Here is a 20,845-nt window from a genome sequence, read left to right as displayed (position 1 = left end):
CTCACTTCTATCTTGAATAGTTTCCATTTATTTCCTCTCTTCTTTATAGTGACTTTAAAGATCATTTCTTAATCCAAAGGCCGCTGTTAATGCAACTGGATACAGGAGATGTGCAGCCGCTATTGAGGAATACCTGCTCTCCCGGTTTTTCCTTCCAGGAAAAGACATCTTTCTTCAAAGAGTCTTTGAAACAACATCCTTTAAATCTCTGGCATAATGAAACATATTTCAATTTCATAAAGTCTATTTATTACCTCAGGAGGTTTGTCTCCAAACTCTGTAATTTTTACTGGTGTTGACCGCTGAGATACAGGACCTTCTTCCTCTTTGTCGGTTCCTGAATCATCCTCTGAACTACTAGAAACAACCTCCTCGGATGGTGGTGGTGGGGCACTTGCTACTGTTTTACGTTGTAATACAGCTTCTTCTTTGTTACTTTTATTACTGAACAATAAAGTATATTAGACATATTACACAAGATTAATTCTGACTTGAATGTACACTACACTGATAGGTGATAAGTATTCTACTATCGATCACATCTTTGAAAAGAAGTGCAATACTTGCGAAGAATCAATAATTAAATAAATGCACTGGCATCTACTCTAAAATTGGCATTTTTGATCATAAATAATAGCTATTCAAACTAATATTCAGAATAAATCTCATAATAGTTACTGCAAAAGGAATCTTCTAAATTCATGAATTCTAACAGTACAATATAATAAAAGCCAAATAATACAGATATTGGAAATCTGAAACAAATACAGAAAACACTGGTGAAACTCATCAAGTCTGGCAAAATCTGCAAAGACACACTTCTGGAGAGTCATGTTAACTCTTTCGATGTTAACTCTTTCTCTCTCCATAGAAGCTGTGGATTTCTGTGATGGTACAACATTATAGCTTGCATTGGGCTTTGCTGAACGGCGAAGACAGAAATATTAGCATGAAAGCAAACTGGTGTGTTGAAATGGGAAACCTGCACATAATGGTGGTCACAATTCAAGTAAGACTTCTTTGCTCCTGCATGTTAGCTTTCAGTGAATTATGAACGGAGACCCAATTGGATATCAATGATTTCCAATATCTCAGCATTTATGAAATACTCTACATCTATGCTCTTCCTACCAAGGTGGATGAAACTCACACTCACCCATATGATAGTCCATCTTCCATACTCTTGCTTACTTACACAATCTGCCTAAATCCCCATGAAGCCTCCTTGCACTCTGCTCACAAATCTCATTCCTCACTAGGTACTGCATCATCTGTAAATTTGGAAATATTACAAATAGCATCAGATCTAAATCAGCAATTTAGATTCTTAACAGTTGAGGCCCAAGCATTGATCTTCGTCCGACCACAATGGTCACGGCCTGTTAACTTGAGAATAATCCATTTATTCCTAATGTTTTTTGACTTTTGGCCAATTTTCAGTCCAATCTAGCGTATTACCCCTAATCCCATGCACTTTAATTTTATTTACTAGCCTTCTTTATAAAACTTGCCATTAATTTTCATCATACTACAGTAAAAGTGTATCACCTCGCACTTACCAGGGTTAAGTATCATCTGCCATCTAGCCAATCCACCAATATCCTCCTGTACCTCAAGATCTTCTGCTTCACTATCAACCACCTGGCTAATGTTGGCATCTTCCTCAATTTACTTACCACCACTCCCAATTCCTCCTATATTGTTTATATATCTCACAAACAATATGGGTCCCAGCACTGATCCCCAGACACCAGTCTCTAGTCACCTAAACAGCTTCTGACCACCACCCTCTGTCTCCTACCACTAAGCTAATTGTGAATCCAACTTATCAAGTTATCCTGGATCCAACATGCTTTTATCTTCTTTATTAGTCTCCCATAGGAGACCTAGCTAAATAAATTACATCAACTGCACTACCGTCATCTACACACTGGGTCAACCCTCAAATAATTCAATCAAATTTGTTTGACCTTCCTTTGCCAACAGACTAGGTAAGAAATATTATCATGCGAGCAGGATAACTTCCGTAATGTTGATCAAGGGGTAAATATTGGTCAAGACATTGGGATACTTGCTTGCACTACTTCAAAATAGCAGCTGTGGGATCTTTTCCATGCAATAAAAGAAAAGCCAACAGGGTCTTTGTTTAATATATCATCTATTTAGAGGCCTCCTGCCAGTTCAGAGCTTCCTCAGTACAGCACAGGAATGTCAATCTAGACTTGTGTTCCATTTTCTCAAATCGTCTAGTACAATTGACTAGCTGGCTAGTTCACAATGCAGAGTGGTACCAAAAGAATTCCAGTCATCAGCTGAGCTCACCTTGAAGTGGTGTGGTGACCTTCAGGTTAAACTAAAGTTAACTGTCTATGAGATAGCAGCCTATGGATCTGTGCAACTTTCATTTTTGACATACAGGCAACAGTGCTACCAAATAAGCAATATCCAATAGTGAATGATAATAAACATCAACTTTGAAAACACAAAACCAAATACAGCAAATGCTGTCAATCTGAAGTAAAACAAATTATTCAGATTGTCTGCCAGCATATGGGGAGAGCAAAATACAGGGTCAATATTTCAGCTCTAACTTCCCATCATTTCTCAGTTGTAAAGAACTTTAGAATACAAGGTGCTTTATAAATACAAACGATCTTCTTTTATTCGTCACATTTACTCACTTTATCATATCCCCTGTTGAGTGATTGGCATACTTTGCAATAAGTGCAACAATACTGAGAATTATTGTGCACTAATAGTCCACTTTGATTTGAAGTCGTATTTTGTTTCCAACTTTGAACGTCAATTGCATTTGTGATATCCAAATAGCATTTCACATTGCATTCCAGTAAATTCATTATCTGTTGAGCTTTGTCAAAATGAACTTTGACATTTTCAGCTTTGTGCATTAACTGTACAAGTTGGAAAAGATAAACTGATTATGTGGCATTTTCATGTCAGGACTTGGTAAAATGTAATCTCACGTTTTGATATTTGAGTTTTGTTGTTATGTCTCATAGTCACTAAGTCATGATACCATCACTATACTAAAGCATGTGACCTGACAATTTATAATTCTCCAACTGCATTGTAACTCCGATCACTTGAAGCATGCCACTGCTGAAAAATAGCTTTTCTGTCACAAACTAACAGTTTAATGTTACTCCAGACACTTGTATGCCCATGGAATGTAATTTGTGCATAATAATTAGTTGTAATAATTATGCACAAATTATTATGGAGGAAAATACTGATCCATCTTCACTTAAATTTTTTGGAAGTGCACCAATATTGTTTTACTATCACTTGTATTATTAAGCAGGTCATTCAGTACTGTATGCATTCTTTGAGTTGGAGTCAATACTTTCTCCATGAGCTGACTCACAAATTCACAACTATGAAGGAGGTATTAAGGGAAGCTGGAGAGGGGGAGAAGAAACAAAAGGGAAGGGATTGTACAATAAGTAGACAGAAGAAACAACCTGAACATAAGAGGAATCACGTTTTGTGTTCTGCAACATCTGTTTCTACTTCTATGGATGATGCCAGACCTGTAATCACCAGCATTTGCAGTATTTTTCTTTCATGTTAAGTTTTAATTTACTTGGGCATATCCTTCAAGATGTACATTACTGGTTAAAATTAATGATTGTAGCTAGTAGAAAATGTTTTGAATAGTTAAAAGAATAGAAATAACTAAAACTAGTTATTTACCTCAGCATGGATTTGCCAGTTTCTTCTGGTTTGCGAATAGTGAAAGGACTTGGGTCAATTCCAACATGCTTTGGCATGAAGTCCCTTTTGTACAAAAACAGTACAACAAAGCTATGGCATAATAGCAATAAACTTCACATTATTCAGAATTTTAAAATCAAACAAGCAAGGCATCAGGACTCTTCATAATTCCTACATACTTATCACCTTTGTGCTATGGCACATAACCAATTTGTCAGTATACCTTTAAGCGATATGCTTATGATATTATTACTGTATCATGCATGTGACCTGAGAGCATATAGCTCACCAACTCCCTTGAACTCAGATCATTTGAAGCATGACACGACTGGAAGCATGCTCTTCTGTTACAAACTAATAGCTTTAAAAATGAAGTTAAACTTTTACAAAACATACACCAAAATGCCACTGGCTAAGGCTCATCTAGTTTCATCCGCAGGCAACAGCTTTAAAAATGCTATAGATTTAAACTATTGGTGAAATGTACAGAATGTTCTGAATCTTTAAAATTTCATTTTTGCTATTGCTAGAATGTCTGCATTTGTTTCATTCATTCCTTGTGAGCCAGCACCTCTTTCAAGGCCACCATTTATTGTCCCGCCCCAACTGCCCTTAAAGTGATGCTAAGCTGCCTTCTTGAACTGCTGCAGCTACCCACAGTGCTGGGCTGGTATTGGGGCTTGTCTGCAGAAGGGTAGGGATGAGGTCTTAACATTTTGGACTTGTATTATTCACTTTTTTGATATTCATTCATGGAATGTTGTCATCACTGGCAGTGTTTCAGCTTCTTCAGGTTGGTGTCTCATTTTTAGACATGACTGTGGCTGCACCTGACTCCTCTTTGAACCCCCAGATTTAGTCTATTGACTTGATTGCAATAATACAAGGGAGGGAAATGATGCGAGTAATTAGGATTGAATACAATTCTGCGGTTACTGAATGCCCACAGCAGCCCATTGACATGCATTTTGGATACTTGCAAAACAAAAAGCTTTGACTAAATATCTTTTTCATTAAGATTCAAGAAATGAATGCAGAGGCTATGACACTAGCCCTTAACATATAAAGGGGCTATTTCCTAAAGTGGCACAAATATTACTTAGGTGTTGACATATCACAAAAGGTAACAAATTCATCTTGAAAGATGCATCAAATATCAATAGTAAGGCGCTCAGGAGGTTCTTCTTAAACTCTCTTAAAACAAAGTGTCTAAAACTAGTTTCAAAATAAATTTTCATTGCTATTTAAGCATGTAGTAGAGGAGATAGCTAAGGAAGAGAAAAGATTACATACTTGGCTGAATTTGTCATTGTTAGGCAAAATGCATCATCGAAACAACTCAGCTCATAAGGCCTGAAGAATTCTGTGTATACATCTATTTCTTCATCAGATTTATCCAACTTTTTCACGACTGTCAGCTTTTTAAGATTCTTGGAACAAGGAACTAAAGGGATGAATAGAAACAAAAATATTTTATTAGTTTTTGAGTTTAGTAGATTGATCATATTAAAATGGTGTAGTCTCATAATTGGAATATTTTAGCCTGCAGTTTTAAAATGTACATTGGTGTAAATTTTACAAATACAGCAGGGATACTTAATTGAATCAAGGAACGTTTACAAAGTTTGATTCAAGACAACCACGTTTCACTGTTTAAGATGCACTGATGAGAAGCTGTACCTTTAAGTGTTGCAGTTATTTAACTTATTAGTAGTGGCATTTATTACGAAACGCATCAACATTATAAACCAACTTTTCTACAGAATTTTACTGATCAAACTATTTCCTTAGTGCACTTACCACATTCAGAATAAGGGAGGTGATGACATACTGGCAATATCACTGTACTGGTAAACCAGAGATCCAGGCTTATGAACTGGAACTTGAATCCTACCATGGCAGATGATGAAATTTTGATTTAAATACACAAGTCTGGCTCGTATAAAAGGTCAATTTTGACTTGACTGGAGTTTTGGGGGCAAGTCAAATTGAGGAAATCTTAAATCTTTTTGCAGAAATCTAGATTTCTTTATATTTCAGTTAAGATTTAACTGAAACTTAATTTTTTAAATTAAGAGTCTGGATCTTAAGCAGCAATATACAAATTATCCACTGTGATGCAGCTGTCGGTAGTTAACTCAGAGAACTAGTTTGAACTGTTTTATGCAACTGGGATTTAACTCTCTCTTTAGTTTTGGAACATGTGAATATAGCACCTCAGTTCAACTTAGCACTGAATGAAGTTAGAACAATGGTGGAAGTTTAATGAATTAAGGAAGTTCGGACAAGGAGTCCTTTCCTCTTCTGAAGTTTTGCACTCTGAAAGAATTGGAACTTACTCTTACCCTTAAGTATCCACAGGAGAAAGAATTTATTTGTGATGAAGGGGAATTTCTACTCTCAATTCTTCAGATAATAGTAAATAGTACTCAAAGAATCTTTAAATCAGAAATCTCATAATATTTAAGCAGTACTTAGATATTCACTTGTGTTTCCATAACCTATCAGCTATGGGTGAAGAGTTGAGATGCATTGTTGGGGAGATGGCACCCTGTACATGCTGGACAGGACTACACTTCTTGCAGGGTACTTTGGAGAAGGTTCAAACTAAGCAGGGGTGTAAAATCATGAATAAAATGATAGAGGAATACCATGGTGCACAAAATATCATGAGAGACAGAACTAGCACTAGAATGGAGAATACAATGTTAGAAGGTAGATTTGGAATAGGAAATAATAATATTATAAACCATGGCTACAATGCATGTATCTGAATGTACAGAGTATAATTAACAAGTTACAGGTGCAAATTGCCATGTGAAATTAGAACATGGTGGCTGTAAGAGACTTGACTCAAGGAATGGTGGGACCTAGTGTTCAATATTCCTGGATAAGGCATTCAAGAAAGATAGGAAAGAAGGAAAAGGTGGCTGTATTAGTTAAGGACCATAAGGTGGAAGTCCAGTTTTGGACTGGGGTGGACAAATTCAGAAGTCTCACAGAATCAAGTTTTCGGACTGTTGAACCAGCAGTGCTCTGAAAGCTTGTGATTTCAAATAAATCTGCTGGACAATTACCTGGTGTCACGTGACGTCTGACTTAGTTAAGGATGGTGGTGCAGTGCTAGAGAAAAAGAATGCCCCAGACGCTTTTAGAACACAATCGACTGGACTAGAGTTAAAATATAAAAAAAAGTCTAATTCCTTCAGAACAGTTTATAGTCCACCAACTAGTGAGAAAGATGTAGAGGAACAAATTTGCAATGGAATTAGAGATATAACTATTATAGGGTAGTTGCAATGAGGAACCCTAATTATCTGGTAGTGTGAAGAGCAGAGAGGACATGCGATCCTGGGATATGTCCAGGATATATCACTTTTACAACAGTTGTTCAGAACAATGTGAAATGAGGCACCTCGGGACCTGTTTCTTGGGAATCAGGTGGGCCATGTAGATTAAGTATCATTGGGGGTATATTTAGAGGATAATGATCATCGTATCAGAAGGATTGGGATTACAGTGGAAAAGAGCAATGAACAATCTGGGGGAAAACAGAGCTGGACAGATAGACAGGAACCAAAGGTCAATGACATGGATTCACAATGGAACTGTGATAAGACCATAAGACATAGGAGTGGAAGTAAGGCCAATCGGCCCATCGAGTCCAGTTCGCCATTTAATCATGGCTGATGGGCATTTCAACTCCGCTTACCGCACTCTCCCCATTGCCCTTAAATTCTTGATCTCGTAAGGAATTATCAAACTTTGCCTTGAAGACATTTAATGCCCCAGCCTCAACTGCGCTCTGTGGCAATGAATTCCACAGGCCCACCACTCTCTGGCTGAAGAAATGTCTCTTCATTTCCATTTTAAATTGACCTCCTCTAATTCCAAGGCTGTGCCCATGGGTCCTAGTATCCCCGCCTAACAGAAACAACTTTCCAGTGTCCACGCTTTCTAAGCCATGCATTATCTTGTCAGTTTCTATTAGATCTCCCCTCAACCTTCTAAACTCTAATGAATACAATCCCAGGATCCTCAGCCGTTCATCGTATGTTAGGCCTACCATTCCAGGGATAATCTGTGTGAATTGCCGCTGGACATGCTCCAATGCCAGTATGTCCTTCCTGAGGTGCGGTATTCTAAATTCCCACTCCCCCCACATTATCCCAGTCCCAATTTCCGAATCGGCACTGCCGTCTGGACCTGGCCATCACTCCCCACTCACACCTTCTCCCTCACCTTCATTCACCTATCGCTTTCTCAGCTACTTTCCCCCAAGCCCCACCCACCTCCCATTTATTTCTCAGCCCCGACCCACAAGCCTCATTCCTAATGAAGGGCTTATGCTCAAAATGTCGATTTTCCTGCTCCTCGGATGCTGCCTGACCTGCTGTGCTTTTCCAACACGACATTCTCGACTCTGATCTCCAGCATCTGCAGTCCTCACTTTTTTATACTTTATAGGAAGGATGGTAGAGATAGAATAGGGAACTACAGACCCCCAAGTCTAACATCAATGATGGGAATTACTAGAGAAAATAGTGTGAAAAGAACATTGATCCCCATTTAGAGAGGCAAGGTTTAATCAAGGATAGTCAGCATGGCTTTGTCAAAGGGAGAAATCAAAAAAATCTGGTGGAATTTTGAGGAGGTGACTAAGTATTTGAATGAAGTTAGGGCAATCAATGTAGTTTATATGGATTTCAGCAAGGCCTTTGACAAGGTTCGACATGGGAGACTGATAAAGAAGGTAAAAACATATAGGATCTAGGGTAACAAAGCAAGATGGATCCAAAATTGCCTAGTGAGGGCAGTGGTGGAAGGTTGTTTGTGTGATTGGAGCTTGGTAATTTTAAAGTGAAAGGTAGGAGGTTTAAGAGAGGATTTGAGGAAAAACCTTTTTCACCCACAGGCTCATGGAATCTTGAATGCACTGCCTGGGAGGGTAGTTAAGGCAGGAAACTTCATAAGTTTTAAAAAGTACTTGGATGAGCATGAAATGTCATACTATTTGAGGCTATGGGGCTAGTATAGTTAGCTGCATATATTAGGTGATATACACGTGATGGGTTGAAGAACCACTTCTATGCTGTATGATTTTATGATTTGGATGTAGTCATTATGTATTCCTTCAAAAAGGAAAAATAAAGCAACCTAACCCAAAAGTCCCTGACATCACCATGCCAACATGGAAAAACACCCATGTCCTGTCCACAAAAAAAGGTCAACTCTAACGTAGTCAATTACCACCCTTCAATCTACTCTTGATCATAGCCAAATGATAGAAGGGATTATTGATAGTGCTATCACATAGCACTGGCAAAAGGAATAACCTGCTCACCAATACTCAGTTTTGGTCCATTAGGGCCACTTTGCTCTTGACCTCTTTACAGCTTTGGTCAAAACATGAGCAAGACAGTTGTATTACAAAGATGAGGGACAAACAACACTCAAGCTTGGCCCATTCCAGCAAGAAAGCAGACTAGGTTTTGGGGTAGCACGGTGGCTCAGTGGTTAGCACTGCTGTTTCACAGCGCCAGGGACCCACGTTTGATTCCAGCATTGGGTGACTGTATGGATGGAGTTTGCACATTCTCCCCATGTCTGCGTAGGTTTCCTCTGGGTGGTTCGGTTTCCTCCCGCACTCCAAAGATGTGCAATTCAGGTGAATTGGCCATTCTAAATTGCCCATAGTGTTAGGTACATTAGTCACAGGGAAATGGGTCTGGGTGGGTAACTCTTCAGAGGGTCAGTGTGTAAATGTTGGGCTGAAGGGTCTGTTTCCACCCTGTAGGGAATCTAATCTAATCTACTTAGTTCGTACCCCATTCATGAATTTCAAAATTCATCCACGCACCACAGATGCACAATGACAGCACCATCAGCAAAATGCATTGTAATAACTAATTCAAATTTCTTCAAAAGCACCTTACCAGTTTAGATTTTAAAAAATGCGTGGCAACACTGCATAATTACAGTTCTCCTCTGAGCCCCATACTATCTTAATTTGAAACTCTGTTGTCCTTTCTCCACTGTCGCTTGGTCAAAAATCCTGGAACTTCATTCCTAGCAGCAGAGTTTTGTAGCTACACTCCGAGAACTTCAGCAGTTTAGAAAGTCAGACTACCACCTTCTCCGGGGCAATTAGGGATGGGTAATAAATGCTGACCTTGCCTGCAACACCATAGCCCTAAATAAATAAAGCAATACACTAATACATTCCGATTAATATAATCACCACTCTGGCAATGCCCCAAACAGTTAAGTGCTGTAAATAAAGTTTATAATATCTTTGTGACACATCAAATTCGTCACATCTTCCTTAAAAATACTTTAAAATTTAGTGTATCCAAATTGAAGTTAACATGCAAATTTTCATACCTTCATCATAAGGTAATGGTAAATGGTTTAGTATCTCTGGTGTCCACCAATGGGTATAACTACAAGAAATGCAAAAGAATTGCTAAAAATTTATGATATTTGAGTTAGAATACACAACTATGTTGCTTATAAACAAAAGTAACTTACACACAGTTTACAATAGATTCAGATGAAAAGTAACAGAATGGACAGGAAGTAGAGTATAAAATAGATTACAACAAGTAGCAAATAAAGATACTGACAAAAGATCAGAAGCAGTATTCCACAAGGATCAGTAATTGTTCAAATTATATAAATATATGGTGGACTTTAGAATCAGAGCTATAATTTCAACATTATATTCAAAGTGCATTACATCTGACTAAATTAAGGAAGACTAGAAAAATAAAAGACAGCATTAATAAATTTTCATGTTGGGCGTGTAAATGGCACAAGAATTATAATATAAATGCAAAGGTGTACACTGGTAGTAGTAACGAAAGGAGGCCACATAGGCCATTTATGAAGAGTTTAAATAGTATAGAGCATTGAACAAATGTCAGGTGTGGATTTACAAATCACTGAAAGTAGCAATAGTGTAACAAGACATAAAAACACAAAACACAGGATCATTTCAATAGAGATGGATGGAGTTTGCACATTCTCCCCATGTCTGCGTGGGTTTCCTCTGGGTGGTTCGGTTTCCTCCCGCAGTCTAAAAGGCAGCATAGTATTGTTATACCTAACAAGAACTGTAAATAGTTCTACACTCCACATTAAAAGAAGGATAATATATACTAGTAACAATAAAAGATTTACAAGTTTCATGACAGAATGGTGAGGTTTTAACTATCAGCAAAGACTGAATGAGCTCGTTTGTCTCAGTATCTGAAAGGAGGTAAAAACAATGACTGCAGATGCTGGAAACCAGATTCTGGATCAGTGGTGCTGGAAGAGCACAGCAATTCAGGCAGCATCCGAGGACAGGCAAAATCGACGTTTCGGGCAAAAGCCATGTTGGCAATGGTACTGCAAGTTGCACAATCATTCCCACTTCCGACATGATGATGGAAAGAATTTCACTGACTGAAGCAGTTGAAGGTGGCCGCACCTAGAACATAACCCTGAAGAATCCCTAAAGTGATGGCCTGGGGCTGAGATGATTGAGCTTCAAAAGCCACAACCGTCTTCCTTTGTGTTAGGTCTGACTCCAACCAGCAGAGAGTTTGACCCCTCATTTACAAAGCAGTGAATACATGGTCAGAGAAAGAGACCTGCACTGCTGTCTGACACAGCAGTGAATCTGCACAGTTACTTCTTTTGCTGTTTGAGTTCTTATATCTCTGGACATCGGACTGCGACATTCACAGCTGACCTTGGAGGAACCTGTGTGGGAGAGCTAACAGCACAGGAACAGATAAGTGCATAGTTTTAAAGTGTAACCATGCTGTAAATCTACAATAGTGAGTAGAGTGAACTCTTTCTTGATTATATGTTTTATTGAGATCTGTCTCTTGATTAAATTTTAAAAATATAAACCATAAGTACTAATTTAGCCTTGAGCAGTGTTTTTTTTAAAAGAGCAATAAGAGCAAAAGAGCTATTTTCTGGATCTGTAGATTGTGAAAAAACAAACGTGGCCTTTAGTAGAGTGATGTGCTCTTTCTGTCAGATGTGGGAGTTTAGGGAGAGTTTCCATGTTACTGATGATTATGTCTACAGGAAGTGTCTTTAGTTGCAAATCCTATCAGATCGCATGGATCAACTAGAGGCAATAAGAATTTTTCAGGAGCTGGGGGTGTGATACATGGCAGTTATAAGAAGGGAGAAAAGCCACAGAAACGGTCAGGTAGATGGGTTAACACCAGGAAAGGTAAGAGAGGTAGGCAGGTAGTGCAGGAACCTCCTGCGCAGGTTTCCTCTGGGTGCTCCGGTTTCGTCCCACAATCCAAAAATGTGCAGGTTAGGTGAATTGGCCATGCTAAATTGCCTGAAGTGTTAGGTGAAGGGGCAAATGTAGGGGAATGGGTCTGGGTGGGATGCACTTCGGCGGGTCGGTGTGGACTTGTTGGGCCGAAGGGCCTGTTTCCACACTCTAATCTAATTTAATCAATCTAATCTATCCCATTGTTATGGGCTAAACCAGACCACTCAAAACATGCTTAAAGCAGGCAGCTCAGATCATAACTTTGCAACTTGTTTCGGTAAGTATACAGTTAAAATTACCCGGATTAAGTTAGCTAGGTTGACTACTAGATTTCAAAACAGACAAACATTTATTCACAAAATAACACAATGATACACAATGAACAGAATAAAGAATGCTCACAGAACTCAACCTATCCAACTAGACTTAATAATACTGTTCCGAGTATACACAACAGTCCCAATAAACAAACTCCCTTTAAAAATCAATATAAATGGTACACATTCTTACAGGTTGAAGTTGAAGGGCAGAAAGAGAGAGGGAGTTTCCACACAGCTCCCTTGAACTTCCAACCATTTCAAGACTGAACTAAAACTGTTCAGCTCAACGAGAGAGCTGACCACTGCCCTTCCTTTATACAGGTCACTTCTAAAACATGACCAATTTGGCCTGTTTACATATAAGCAAATGGCCTCTCAAAATCCTTTTTCTCTCCATACCAAACCAGACTGATCGGAGCCTGGCCTGGTTTATTAACCCTCTGAAAAAGATCAAGAACAGAGTATCCTTGAACCAAGGAACAGCTTTTAGATAAAAAAAGGAAATAGCTTTGTGACACCACCTCAAACAAGTATGCTGTTCTAGAAAATGTAGGGGGTGATGGACTCTCAAGGGAATGTAGCATGAAAAGCCAAGTTTCTGGATCCAAGAATGGCTGTAATGTAATGAGGGGTATGTCAGGTTTCAAGCAATTCATTTGTGATAAGGGACTCTCTAGTCAGAGACACAGACAGGATGTTTCTGCAGCTGGCAACGAGAAATCAGAATGGTGTGTTGCCTCCCTGGTGCCAGGATCAAGGATATCTCAAAGAAGGTGCAGAATGTTCTCAAAAGGGGAGAGGGACCAGCAGGAGGTCATTGTACACATTAGAATTAACGACATAGGAAGGGAAAAGGATGAGATTCTGAAGGGAGAATATAGAAAGTTAGGCAGGAATTCAAAAATGAAGGTCCTCAAAAGTAATAATATCTGGATTATTCCCAGTGCTACGAGCTAGTGAGGGTAGGAATAGGAGGATACACCAGGTTAATACGTGGCTGAGGAGCTAGTGCAAGGGAGAAGGCTTCACATTTTTGAATCACTGGAATCTCTTTTGGGGTCGAAGTGATCTGTACAAGGAGGACAGACTGGACTTGAATTGGAAGGAAAATAACACACTGGCAGGAAGACTTGCCAGAGTTGCTCGGGAGGATTTAAACTATTAAGGTGGGGGGGTGGGTGGGACACAGGGAGATGGTGAGGAAAGAGATCAATCTGAGACTGGCACAGTTGGGAAAAAGGACCAAGTCAAACAGTCAGGGCAGGCAGGAACAGAGCAGACAAGGTGGAATGATAAATTAAACTACATTTATTTTAATGCAAGAGGCCTAATGGGGAAGGCAGATGGACTCAGGGCATGGTTAAGAACATTGGATTGGAATTAGATTACTTACTTACAGTGTGGAAACAGGCCCTTTGGCCCAACAATTCCACACCGTCCCGCCGAAGCGCAACCCACCCATACCCCTACATTTATCCTTTACTTAACACTACGGACAATTTAGCATGGCCAATTCACCTGACCTGCACATCTTTGGACTGTGGGAGGAAACCGGAGCACCCGGAGGAAACCCACGCAGACATGGGGAGAATGTGCAAACTCCACACAGTCAGTCGCCCGAGGCAGGAATTGAACCCGGGTCTCTGGCGCTGTGAGGCAGCAGTGCTAACCACTGTGCCACCGTGCCGCCCATAAATATCATAGCAATTACAGAAACGTGGCTCAGGGATGGACAGGACTGGCAGCTTAATGTTCCAGGATACAAATGCTATAGTAAGGTTAGAGAGCGGGGCAAGAGAGGAGGGGGAGTGGTGTTTTTGATATCGGATACCATTATGGCTGTACTTATAGAGGATATTCCTGGGAATACATCCAGGAAGGTTATTTGGGTGAAACTGAGATATAAGTAAGGAATTATCACCTTATTGGGATTGTATTATAGATTCTCCCAATTGTCAGCGGGAAATTGAGAAACAAATTTGTAAGTAGATTTCAGTTATCCATAAGAATAATAGGGTGGTTATGGTAGAGGATTTTAACTTTCCAAATATTAACTGGGACTGCCATAGTGTTCAGGGTTTAGATGGAGAGGAATTTGTTAAATGTTTTACAAGACAATTTTCTGATTCAGTATGTGGATGTACCTACTAGAAAAGCTGCTAAATCTGACCTCTTCTTGGGAAGATAAGACAGGGCAGGTGATCGGGTGTCAGTTCGGGAGCACTTTGGAGCCAGCGACTGTAATTCTATTAGTTTTAAAATAGTGATGGAAAAGGTTTAGACCGGATCTGAAAGTTGAAGTTCTAAATTGGAGGAAGGTCAATTTTGATGATATTAGGCAAGAACTTTCAAAATTGATTGGGGACAGATGTTCACAGATAAAGGGACAGCTGGAAAATGGGAAGCCTTCGAAAAATAAGATAAGGAGTCCAGAGACAGTATATTCTTGTTAGGGTGAAAAGCAAGGCTGGTCAGTGTCAGGAATGCTGGATGACTAGAGAAATTGAGGTTTTGGTTAAAAAAAAGAAGCAAATGTCAGGTATAAACAGCAGAGATCAAGTGAATCCTTAGAAGAGTATAAAGGCAGTGGGAGCATACTTAAGAGGGAAATCAGGAAGGCAAAAAGGTGACATGAGGCAGCTTTGGCAAATAGGGTTAAGGAGAATCCAAAGAGATTCTATAAATAAAAGGGTAACTAGGGAGAGAAAATGGCCTAGAGTCTGGCACTGGAAAAGCACAACAGGTCAGGCAGCATCTGAAGAGTAGGAGAATTGACATTTCAGGCATACAGCCTTCACCAGGAATAAGTCTTTTTGCCTGAAAAGTCGATTCTCCTACTCCTCGGATGCTACCTGATCTGCTGTGCTTTTCCAGCACCACACTCTCAACTCTGATCTCCAGCATCTGCAGTCCTCACTTTCTCCTTGAGAAAAGGGCTTCTCAAAGATCAGCAAGGCAGCCTGCATGTGGAATTGCAGGAGATGGGGGACGTACTAAATGAGTACTCTGCATCCATGTTTACTATGGAGAAGGATATTGAAGATATAGAATGTGGGGAAATAGATAGCAACATCTTGAAAAATGTCCATATTACAGATGAGGTAGTGTTGGATGTCTTAAAACACAAAAGTGGCAAATCACCAGGACTAAATCAGGTGTACCCTCGAACTCTGTGGGAAGGTAGGGAAACAATTGCTGGGCCCCTTGCTGAGATATTTGTATCATCGATAATTGCAGGTGAGGTGCCGGAAGGCTGGAGGTTGGCTAATGTGGTACTACTACTTAACAAAGGTGGTGAGGAAAAGCCATGGAAGTATAGACTGGTGAGCCTCACATTGGTGGTGGGCATGTTAGATTAGATTAGATTACATTACAGTGTGGAAACAGGCCCTTCGGTCCAACAAGTCCACACCGACCCGCCGAAGCACAACCCACCCATACCCCTACATTTACCCCTTACCTAACACTACGGGCAATTTAGTATGGCCAATTCACCTGACCTGCACATCTTTGGACTGTGGGAGGAAACCGGAGCACCCGGAGGAAACCCACGCAGGCAAGGGGAGAATGTGCAAACTCCACACAGTCAGTCGCCTGAGGCGGGAATTGAACCCGGGTCTCTGGCACTGTGAGGCAGCAGTGCTAACCACTGGGCTACCGTGCCGCCACGTTGTTGGAGGAAATCCTGAGGGACAGGATGGACATGTATTTGAAAAGGCAAGGGCTGATTAGGGCTAGTCAACATGGCTTTGTGCATGGAAAATCATGTCTCACTAACTTGATTGAGTTTTTTGAAGAAGTAACAGAGGATTGATGAGGGCAGAGTGGTAGGTGGTGATCTATTTGGACTTCAGTTAGGCGGTCGACAAGGCTCCTCATGGGAGACTATCAGCAAGGTTAGATCACATGGAATACAGGGAGAACTAGCTATTTGGATACAGATCTGACTCGAAGGTAGAAGACAGAGTTTGTTGGTGGAAGGTTGCCTTTCAGACTGGAAGCATGTGATCCGTGGTGTACCACAAGGATCGGTGTTGGGTCCACTGCTTTTCGGCATTTATACAAATGATTTGGATGTAAACATAGGAGGTATAGTTAGTAAGTTTGCAGTTGACACCAAAATTGGAGGTGTAGTGGACAGTGAAAAAGGTTACCTCAGATTACAAAGGGATTTTGATCAGATGGGCCAATGGGCCGAGGAGTGGCAAATGGAGTTAAATTTAGATAAATATGAGGTGCTGTACTTTGGAAAGGCAAATCAGAGCAGGACTTATACACTTAATGGTAAGGTCCTGATGGTGAAGAAAGAGACCTGCAGTGCAGATTCATAGTTCCTTGAAAGTGGAATCACAGGTAGATAGGATAGTGAAGGAGGCATTTGGTATCCTTTCCTTTGTTGGTCAGAGCATTGAGTATAAAGTGTTGGGAGGTCATGTTGCGGCTGTTCAGGACATTGGTTAGGCCACTGTTGGAATATTGTATTCAATTCTGATCTCTTGGCTGTGGGAAGGATGTGAAACTTGAAAGGGTTCAGAGAAGATTTACAAGGATTTTGTCAAGGTTGCAGGGTTTGAGCTATAGGGAGAGGTTGAATAGGCTGGGGCTTTTTCCCTGGAGCATCGGAGGCTGAAGGGTGACATTACAGAGGTTTATAAAATGATTAGATTAGATTAGATTACTTACAGTGTAGAAACAGGCCCTTCGGCCCAACAAGTCCACACCGACCCGCCGAAGCGTAACCCACCCATTCCCCCCTTTACCTAACACTACGGGCAATTTAGCATGGCCAATTCACCTGACGTGCACATCTTTGGACTGTGGGAGGAAACCGGAGCACCCGGAGGAAACCCACACAGACACAGGGAGAATGTGCAAACTCCACACAATCAGTCGCCCGAGTTGGGAATTGAACCCGGGTCTCTGGCGCTGTGAGGAAGCAGTGCTAACCACTGTGCCACCGTGCCGCCCACACTTGGGGATGAGGAGCATGGTTAGGATAAATAGACAAGGTCTTTTCTCTGAGGTGGGGGAGTCCAGCACAAAAGGGTATAGGTTTAGGGGAAAAATTTAAAAGGGATCTAAGGGGGATCTTTTTCACACAGAGCATGGTGAGTGTATGGAATAAGCTGTCAGAGAAAGTAGTGGAGGCTGGTACAATTACAACCTTTAAAAGATTAGTCGATGGATATACGAATAGAAAGGTTTTAAAGGGATATGGGCCAAGTGTCAGCAAAGGGGACTAGATTAGGTTACGATATCTGGTTGGCATAGACAAGTTGAACTGAAGGGTCTGTTTCCATGCTATACATCTCTATGACTCAATGACTTCAGATTTGCTAAGAGTCCTGCAGCAACACTTGGTCAAATGTGGTCTTAACGTCAAGACCAGTCACCATTACTTCACCTCTGGAATTCAGCACTGTTGTCCATTTGTGGTTCAAGGATGCAATGAGTTCAGAAGCCAAGTGGCCTTGGGGAAACCAAAATGAGCACCAGTGAGCTGGTTATTCCCTTGCAAGTGTTGATTGATTGCATTATCAATGGCACCTTTCATGACTTTGCTGATTGAGTTTAGTCTGATAAAGCGGTAATTGGCCAGGTTGGATTTGTCCTGGATGTACATGGGCAATTTTGCACATGCCATTAGACGCCAGGAATTGTATTGTACTGAAATAGTTTGGCTAGGGCTGTGGCAAGTTCTGAAGAACAGGTCTTTAATTATACTGTCAGAATGTTGTCAGCCTCAGTGCCTTTAGCCAGGTGAGTGAATCAAATTGATTGAAGTCTGGTATCTGAGATGGTGGGGACTTCCAGAGTGTGCAGAGTTGGATCATTTACTCAGCACTTCTGACTAAAAGATGGATATAATTTTTCAGCTTTGTTTTTTTTCAGTGATATGCTGGGCTCACACATGGTTCTGGATGGGGATATCTGTGGTACCTTGAACTACTGGGAGTTGTTTGATTGTCCACCAACAATCACAAACTGGATACAGAAGAATTGTAGAACTTACATGTGATTCTTTAGTTGTAGGTTCCCTTAGCTCAGTCTACTGCATGCAGACTCAATTATTTGGTAAGCAAGTGGCTGTGTGCTGTCATTTCACCAAGTTGATACCTCACTTTTAGGAATACCTGTTGTTGTTCCTAGCAGGGACTCCTGCATTCTTCATCGAGTGAGTGTGGATTTGTGTGCTTGATGGCAACAGTGGAGTTGGGGATTTGGTCCATAATTAAGAGTTTTTATTTCATTATTCTTATCTGCTTTGTGGGCAACACCAGCAACATCAGCATTTGTTGGCTATCACTAAATGATGTTCTAAGTGATTTCAGAGGGCAGGTAAGAGTCAATTCACATCATTCAGAGTTTGGAATCACATGTAGGGCAAACCAGGTAACGACATCAGATTGTCTTCCCTGAAGGGCACTAGTGAAACTAGATGGGCTTTTCTAATCAACAGCTTCATTGTTGTCAATAGACTAGCTTCTAATTCCAGATTTGTTATTAAATTCAAACTTCACTATTTGTCATGTTGGGATTCAAACCCATATCACCAGCTTGGCATTCTGGATTATTAATCTAGTGAAACAAACACTGCACCACTGTCTTTCCTTGGTAATTGAATCTAGCTGGATCTGAGAAAGTTTGCCCCATTTCACATGGTGGTAGTGTCACAAAACATAATGGAAGGTATCTTAAGTATGAAGAGGGAGGGTGAGGTAATGAATTTGGGGGTGGGCAGGGTGAGTGGTTGACAGGTGGGAGGTTAGGGTGCGTCAGTAACAGCAGGGGGTGAGTAAATAGTAAGAGATAGAGGGTGACGGGGGAACATGTGAGAACACATTAGTGAGACAGAGACAGCATGAGATTGTCTGAGAGTGAAGGAGGACTGCAAGATTCATGTGAAGGTGAGTGTGCTTGTGCTAAACAGGGGGAGAGAGAGATTACACATATGCAAGCGAAGTGGAGGGAGAAAGCACTGTGAGGGGGAGGGGTGAGAGAGAGGAAACGTGAGCAGAAGGCAAATGTGCATCTGTGAGAGAGGGGGCAATGCACACCTGCGAGAAATGGAGGCAATGCACAAGAGGTGGTCCTTTCACGATAGAGGGATGTGTGCGCAAAGAGGGGATGCCCATGTGAATGGGAAAGGGTTAACAGGGTCTGAACCCTGAGACAGTGAGTGAGCTGGACACACACACATCCCATTGCCTTCAAATTTTCTCTTCTCAGGATGCTCGCTGTAAACCAGCCTGAGAGAGGAGGCAATGCACACCTGCGAGAGTTAATTTTGCTTACTTTTTAATTGCCATTTTTACCAACTACTCATTTACTTAAATTATCTATTGATTGCTTTGATTAATTTTTCTGAAATTCGTGTTTACAGGTGCGCCTGATTTTGTTTCTCTGGAATTTGATTATCATCAACCATCCCCCAACCTCAGAAAGAAGTCAAAATGTTGCTGCTTCACCCTCCCAAACTCCCCCTTCCACAACTTGCAAAAAGAATGGATATCCCTGTTATACACTACCTTCTCTTCGGACACAACAGTTCCATTGTGTTCTTGTGATGCAAGTAATAGTCAGTCGGAAGTTCCCAAAGATGAAATTTTCCTTCGCTCGGCTGGAAGACTCCAAGAAACAGATTTATAGCATCCTGTCTATCAGCATCTATAACATTAAAAAAAATCTGTTAAACACAAAATAAAAAAAACTTACATATTTCAACAGATATTTGATGTTTTAGATGGGATAGAATTTTCCATAACATATAGCATTAAGTATTTAACTTACACTTGTCTTAGACATCAGTCTTAGACAACTGCCACTGTGGAAAAGGGCCACAAGGGAAGCATTTGGTAAAATAGCCCCAAGCCACACACCAGTCAATCACAATCTCCTTATGATTTGGAGATGCCGGTATTAGACTGGGGTGTACAAAGTTAAAAATCACACAACACCAGGTTATAGTCCAACAGGTTTAATTGGAAGCACACTAGCTTTCGGAGCGTCGCTCCTTCATCAGTGATAGTGGAGGACTCAATCCTAAGACACAGAATTTATAGCAAAAATTAAAAGTGCGATGTAACTGAAATTATACATTGAAAAATACCTTGATTGTCTGTTGAGTCTTTCATCTGTTTGAATACCATGATAGTTTCACTTCTTTCATGTGTAAATCACAAAACCTTTTCTTTACAAGGTGCATTCTCCAGTTAGCTATAACAATGGGTGATAGCCCCAGTGTTCTCTGTCTATGCCATGATGTTTAGATTGTTATCTCACTTTTTAGATTAGAATGAAGAGTTTTACATGAATTCATGCAGTTTTTGAGCAAAGTACAATGTAACTCTGCAAGTACAAATTCACCCCACAAAATATATGTGTGCATGTGGGTCTTTGTCTGTTTGTGTGCATGTGTCTGTCTGGGGTGGGGGTTTGTGAGTGTCTGAGAGAGAGAGAGAGAGAGAGAGAGAGAGAGAGAGAGAGAGAGAGAGAGAGA

General features: G+C 40.6%; 1 protein-coding gene across 5 annotated transcripts in view; it reads right to left on the bottom strand.

The window, feature by feature from the left end:
* fig4a (FIG4 phosphoinositide 5-phosphatase a) overlaps positions 1-20,845 on the bottom strand; it is a 118,472-nt gene that overhangs the window by 21,207 nt on the left and 76,420 nt on the right. For 4 of the 5 annotated variants that reach the window (XM_043687115.1, XM_043687116.1, XM_043687118.1 and 1 more), the window contains exons 17-21: positions 19,875-20,013; positions 10,120-10,178; positions 5,029-5,179; positions 3,715-3,798; positions 255-444 (exon numbers count right to left, since the gene is read on the bottom strand). In XM_043687115.1, the coding sequence (XP_043543050.1) occupies positions 255-444; positions 3,715-3,798; positions 5,029-5,179; positions 10,120-10,178; positions 19,875-20,013 (623 nt within the window). The remainder of the gene's footprint in view (positions 1-254; positions 445-3,714; positions 3,799-5,028; positions 5,180-10,119; positions 10,179-19,874; positions 20,014-20,845) is intronic. The other variant, XM_043687119.1, reaches the window with a different exon arrangement.

Source organism: Chiloscyllium plagiosum, chromosome 3, assembly GCF_004010195.1.
Source record: "Chiloscyllium plagiosum isolate BGI_BamShark_2017 chromosome 3, ASM401019v2, whole genome shotgun sequence".
In the NCBI taxonomy this organism is placed as follows: Eukaryota; Metazoa; Chordata; class Chondrichthyes; order Orectolobiformes; family Hemiscylliidae; genus Chiloscyllium; species Chiloscyllium plagiosum.
This window is presented reverse-complemented; position numbering and strand designations above follow the sequence as displayed.